This window comes from Nicotiana tomentosiformis, chromosome 1, assembly GCF_000390325.3.
Source record: "Nicotiana tomentosiformis chromosome 1, ASM39032v3, whole genome shotgun sequence".
NCBI classification, from domain to species: Eukaryota; Viridiplantae; Streptophyta; class Magnoliopsida; order Solanales; family Solanaceae; genus Nicotiana; species Nicotiana tomentosiformis.
In genome coordinates this window covers 13958951-13965789 of record NC_090812.1, presented here as the reverse complement: position 1 = coordinate 13965789, position 6839 = coordinate 13958951, and the positions used below count along the sequence as shown (strand labels likewise).

The window sequence follows — 6839 nt, the reverse complement described above, 5'->3', positions numbered from 1 at the left end:
TTTTAGACCTTTTGGAACTGCTGATAACTAGTGTTAGAGGTGTGCTATGTGATCGCGGAGTTCTAGGCCGCGATTGCAAAGAGTAAAGTGCAATCTAGGCCTTGTGAATCGCGATCGCGGAAGGAAGGGTTACGATCGAGTAGAAGAAATTTCTATTGACAGTCATCTCATTTCGGGAGCTTATATCTTGCAATCTACAAGGAATTTAGAGATGATCCAAAAATAAAAGTTGTAACCCTTTGCATCTAGTTTTCAGAAATTTAAACAGTTTATCATTTTAAATTTTGTATAAAATGTTATGGCCATTATACCGAAGGGTATCTATGAAGAAGAAAATAAAAATTGTACATCGCGATAGCGTGATTTTGGCCGCGATCACGATGAAGAAAACGATGTTGGAACTTTTGTTAACCGGGATTGCATGGTTAATGACCGCAATCTTGAAGGATGAGGCGTGGCATGTGTATTAAACATCGAATTTCGGGATTTTGAGATCATTTTCTTCACTTTTAAGTTCTTGCAGCACATGTGGAGAGATTTGAGGCGATTCGTGAAGATCATTTTAGCCATATATCATGAGGTATGTTATTACTACTTATTTTATGATAAATACATGGATTATATATGAATTTAAATATGGAATGTTGTAAAAATTGTGGGGTTTGGAAGAAAACCTAGAATTTGATATTTTTGGATTTTGACTACGAAATTGGGCATGAAATTAGGAATAAATTATATGTTCGAGTTCGTGATTTTATGGGTAATATTTATCTTTGAAAAATTTCGGAACCTGGGCATGTGGGCCCGAGGGTTGACTTTGTTGACTTTTCGAGCAAAGTTGATAATTGTTATAAATTGTTATATGAGTGTTGGAGTATACTTTTTATTAGTTTTCATGATTATTTGACTAGTTTCGGATCGATGGGCATTGGTTTGAGGTACTAGTGAGGCGATGGAACCGGTTATGGAACTTCAGAGCAAGGTAAATCTCTTGTCTAACCTTGTGAGGGGGAAATTACCCCATATATGTTATATTGGTTGTGTGTTACATGTTGTGGAAGCTACGCACGTATGAGGTGATGAGTGTCCGTGCTTATGCTAGAATTCATGATTATGTCTAGGTAGACTTAGACTCACGCCATACTTTAATTGTACTATTTGATTTATTATTGCCTATTTAATTGCTTTAATTTGCATTATGACTTGAGACTAGACTCGCGTAGAGTAATGAACTCGCTATTTTAGATATTTGACAAGCTACTCGATTAGCCATAGAAATTGTACCTCTCTTACGGATTTCTCCCATATTGTACGTATTCATTGAAAAGTTTTCTTGAATTTCATAACTCACATGTATATTTGAGTTATTATTGCCTATTTAATTGCTTTAATTCGCATTATGACCTGAGACTAGACTCGCATAGAGTAATGAACTCACTATTTTAGATATTTGACAAGCTACTTGATTAGCCATAGAAATTGTACCTCTCTTACGAATTTCTCCCGCGTTGTACGTATTCATCGAAAAGTTTTCTTGAATTTCATAACTCACATGTATATTCGTGAGTGGGTTCAAAGACCCGTGAATACTTCATATTCTTATGGGATCGAGCCGTTCGCCTCGCCAGGATATTGTAACACACTCTTATGGGATCAGATCGTTCGCCTTGGCAGGATATTGTAACACACTCTTATGGGATCGGCCGTTCGCCTCGGCAAGATATTGTAACATACTCTTATAGGATCGGGCCGTTTGTCTCGGCAGGATATTGTAACACACCTTATGGGGTCGGGTCGTTCGCCTCGACAATTCTATAACTCTTATAGGATTGGGTCGTTCGCCTCGACAGTTCTATGAAACACTCTTTTGGGATTGGACCGCTCACCTCGACAAAATCGTGCAAAATACTTAAAATGGAATCCGCGTACTTATGAGTTTTCCTAACTTGTGTTAGCGTTGATTTGGTGTTGACCATTATGTATTCCATTTGAGAGATATCCGGTATTTGAGGACTTTGTGTTTATTGTTCAACTGTAGACAATATTATTTGCCTATATCTATACTCATTGTTTATTTACCATGTTTCATACTTGTCTACTTATTTATATTTGATTTACTCGACCACTAATAAATGCCAATGTCGACCCTTCGTCACTACCTCTTCGGGGTTAGGCTAGATACTTATTGGGTATACGTTGATTTACGTACTTACGCTGCACTTATGCACTAAATGTGCAGGATTCTGACAGGTTCATTCGGTGGTCATTTGGACGTGTAGGCGCAGCTACTGAGGGGACTTTATGGTGAGGTGCATTCCATGCTACGATTCGCAGCACACAGAGTTTCCATCATAATTATTTACTTTATCCTGTCTATTTTGTATCCGAGACAAATATTGTATTGTTATTGTACTTCCTATTAGATGCTCATGCACTTGTGACACCGGGTTTTGAGATGGTCTAATATTTATTTGTGGTTTTGCTTAGCATTGAAACACTTTTATTATTATTTCTACTTAAATTGTAAGTTTCCATGATTTCAAGCGCTAAATTCTCTATGTGATAAAAATTCACGATTTTGAAAATGGTAAAAGGAATAATTAAGTTGGTAGCTCACCGTTGGCTTGGCTAACGGCGACGTTGGACGCCATCACTACCTATATTGAGATTTTGGTAGTGACACTAACAATATACTAATTAACTAACTAACCGCCTATTCTAACAATTTTAAATGATATATTGTATATTAATTTTAGTGCAACAAATCAAACACAGAAAAATAAATATTCTATATATTATTAATTCGTGTGTAGTAATCTCTATATAATTTGTCTACATACCAAGCAACTCGTGCTACTACTTTATAGGACGTATAGTAGAAAATGGTATCACTTTTTCCTATTAAGAAAATGGCTGGTAAGCTGTGCTATACACGCCTTTCATAAAGGGCCTAGGAATAGGGAGAGTTACATTTCCTTTTTAGCGACTCACAAAATTTGATTATCATTAGCTCAATTTCTAATTTTACTGTATAACCGTTTTCAGATTCTCCTATTATTAAAACTAAAAGTCGGAATTTTCTTTTCAATGAGAATACATTCAGTATAATTAATAAAGAAAATAATAAAGACTAAGTGTAACACACGTCAATATCGCTGCATGCAATGCCATGACTCTATGTCCGGGATCGGGTTCGGCCGAACCTAATAATTTAGATCAAAATATTATACTTATTTTAATAAATATATTTAATATTTTAAATTATTAATTTAAAATTTAATAATTTAAAAAGACTAAAATTCCGAAATAAAAAATTTCAGATTCGCCTCCGACGTCACGTTCAGAACCATGCCTTACTATCCTTCATAAAGATTTTCCGTGTAGACCACCACGTCATCATCAGAAAATTCCAGCCTGGCATATACTCCTCCCTTAGCCTCCACCATAAACCAATTACAGTATTCCACGTGTCCATTATGATGTTGACATCTCCTTTCCTACAGCTGTCTCCTCGACTTCCTAAGTCTTTAGCCCCCTACTATAAATACCACTCTGCTTTCCTTCTCAATCACTCTGTTCTTCTTCTTTTTCTTTCTCCCTTGTACAATACGCTTTTGTAAAGTCTTTTTAATCCTCCAGTATGGCTTCAAATTACAGTTCCGCCACTGTACCTTCAATCCTACTGCTCCTCTTATGTTCCACTTCTCTCTTCGTAGCTTCCATGGCTGCTCTGGTAAAGGAACAACCCCTTGTTCTCAAATACCATAACGGTGCTCTTTTAAAAGGAACCATCACCGTTAATCTCATCTGGTACGGTAAGTTCACACCCATCCAACGGTCCATAATCGTTGATTTTCTTCAATCTCTCAACTCCCCAAAATCCCCACTTCCTTCAGCTGCTTCTTGGTGGAAAACAACTGAAAAATACAAAACTGGTGCTTCTACCCTCATCGTAGGGAAACAAATCTTAGACGAAAAGTATTCTCTAGGAAAATCTCTGAAAAATTCACATATTGTGTATTTGGCTTCGAAAGGTGGTCATATGGGCAGGTCTGTTAACTTGGTGTTAACGGCGAAGGATGTTTTTGTTGAAGGTTTTTGTATGAGCAGATGTGGGACCCATGGTTCGACACGTGGCAAAATCCGTTTTGCTTATGCATGGGTTGGTAATTCGGAGACTCAGTGTGCGGGTCAGTGTGCGTGGCCGTTTTATCAGCCTATTTACGGCCCACAGACTCCGCCGTTAGTGGCGCCTAACGGCGACGTTGGTGTTGACGGAATGATCATCAACGTGGCTACGGTGTTGGCGGGAACTGTAACGAACCCGTTTAATAATGGGTATTTTCAGGGCCCAGCGACGGCGCCTTTGGAGGCTGTATCCGCATGTACTGGGATGTTTGGGTCGGGTTCATATCCAGGTTACCCGGGTCAAGTACTTGTTGATAAGAGTACGGGTGCTAGCTATAATGCGCACGGGGTGAATGGGCGTAAGTTCTTGCTTCCTGCCATGTGGGACCCTGCAAAATCTGCATGCTCAACACTCGTTTGATCAGAGAGGAAGATAAGGAAGAGGAAATGGTTGGGATTGGGTGTGTGCAGGTCTACGTATGTATATACAAGGACCGCATGTGGATTTGATAATTTAGAGGATAAGGAATGGAGGGCGGAGGGGGGGGGGGGTGTCGTTTTGTATGACTGTAAATTCTCTTTGCTTTAAGTGTTAAGGAAATGTGTAAAATGCAGTGCTATAGGACTATAATATAATAATAATAAAATCCAAAATAATTGTAGTGTTTTGTATAAATTGTGAAAACTGGGTTTTCAGAACTGCTTTTAATCACATACTTTTACCTTGCTTTTGGCATTTTCCTGTGTGCGGAATAGATCAGGTCCGATTTGGTTTTAGTCAAAGTTTAGAGTAGTTTCAAAAAGATTAGTAGTACTACTAATATTATGGTTACAATTGTCCGATTATCTTTAACACTGGTGCTATTAAAATTTATAACTAAAACCTTTTACCCTATTAGATTGCTATGTAAAACTGCATTATTATGCTTATTAATTAAAATACCTAAAAATTAATTACTCTTGAGAGGAGAAAGAGTCGTGTATCATTGGGTTTCTTATCAACATTTTCGGTTAAATACTTCTTGTTTCAATTAATTAGAGTGTTAAAATTAAGTGGTTTCAAGTTATATTAGATATTTGTATGAGTTTATACTACTAATTATTCTTACAAGTACCGTAGTATGTGTTTGAAGGAGTTGATTTTTTCCATTGTGAATATTAGAAGTATGGGTGTTTAACGGGCAGGGCTGGACACAAAAAAACCAACCCGTCCGTTTAACGTTGCGGGCTGTTAGCGGGCTGTACTTTTTCGGGTTTTGTTTTGTCCATCCTTATTCAGGCTTAGAGGGTTAGCGGGTTGTTAGCGAGCCGTGTAATTTTTTTTTTTTAAAAGTAAATTTTGTTTTTCTTATTCAAACTTATTGATACTTAAGTGTTTGCAAACTTTTAAGGTTTAGAATTAAACTTTGAAGTTTAAAGTTTTAAATTTGAAATTTGAATTTTATAATTTTAAAATTAAAAATTGAAAGTAAGTGGCCCTCAAAAATTATTTAATAAGATAAATTGGCAATATGTAAGGATCAAGTTCCGAAGATTTTCATTTGATATTTTTATTGAATAATATGTAATATTTCAAATTAAGTTGTAAGTTCTTTTTTGATTTTGTTATTTTTGAACTTGCAAATTAAAAATTTACAACAATTATAATAAAAAAAAAGAAATAGTACATCACATGCTTTGCATCATTTTTGTAAGTTCATCCATGTCAATATGAGGTTCTTGGTTTCCGGCATTGGTTGAATCAAAACCATAAATCATTATATCTCCAATTTCTTGGTCCTCCGCTTCATCTACCTCGTCACGCCCTTGATTTCGACGTTCTGATCTTATCCAATCTCTGAATCACATTGGAATTTTCAAAGCGTTGCTAAAGAAGAAGGAATATTTGCATCTACAACAGAAGAAGCATCAACAATGTTAGCATAATAATTATATAATGTTTCTAAATATTTGTGTATATCAGAAATATAATTGTCAATATCAGGAGTTTCAGTTGGTCCAATATCCATATAAGATTATAAAGCAGTGATTAATTGGCGACAAGTGGCCATTTTGATATAAGGATTTAAAATAGCACCAATTAGGTAAATAAGGGGAATTGGGTAGAAATATTTCTTAAACTTATCTAGCATAGATTCAACAACAAAAGTATATCCTTCTTTCTTTTTCAAATTATGTAATAAAAGAGAAATTTGAGCAATATGAACTAAACCATTTGCAATATTTCAATTTGACCGTTGGCAACGGTCCAAAAAAAAAAAAAACTTTAAAAAACGGGTTGAATCGGGCTGTAGCCCGTTAAAAACCCGTTAACGGGCTTAGCGGGTTCCGGTGCACCGATATCAAAAAACTGTTCGTTTGAAACCTGCTCTCTGTCCAGCCCGTTCCAACCCGCCCCACGCTATAGTACCGGACTGATCCGGATTGAACCAGATTGTAAACGGGTCAGCCCGACCCGATTAACAGATATAATTAAAAGTTTCTATTGATGGATAGAAAGAAACTAGCAACACCGCTTTAAATCCACTAGCTAGGGGCCAAAGCAATTTGCCCCGTTTAGTTTTTGTTTCTAGACCGTTTCATTCTTGTGTATCTTTTTTCTTTGATAATTTGAAATTAGTAGCTTATGCATGATTCATAATTGATAAATTAACGCTATTATCGAAAAAAAGCTTTTTTTTCAAATTTTAGTTTTACTAGTTTCACAAAAT

At 36.2% G+C, this 6839-nt stretch overlaps 1 protein-coding gene across 1 annotated transcript; it reads left to right on the top strand.

The window, feature by feature from the left end:
* The first annotated feature begins 3558 nt into the window (after positions 1-3558).
* On the top strand, positions 3559-4864 carry LOC104100575 (protein EXORDIUM-like 2). Its single transcript, XM_009607865.4, has one exon. It carries the CDS (start codon positions 3641-3643, stop codon positions 4547-4549), a length of 909 nt encoding a protein of 302 aa, XP_009606160.1. The 5' UTR covers positions 3559-3640; the 3' UTR covers positions 4550-4864.
* Positions 4865-6839: the final 1975 nt, after the last annotated feature.

Bases quoted from the DNA above. Each gene is read 5' to 3' on its own strand.
- LOC104100575 (XM_009607865.4), top strand. From the start codon at position 3,641: ATGGCTTCAAATTACAGTTCCGCCACTGTACCTTCAATCCTACTGCTC.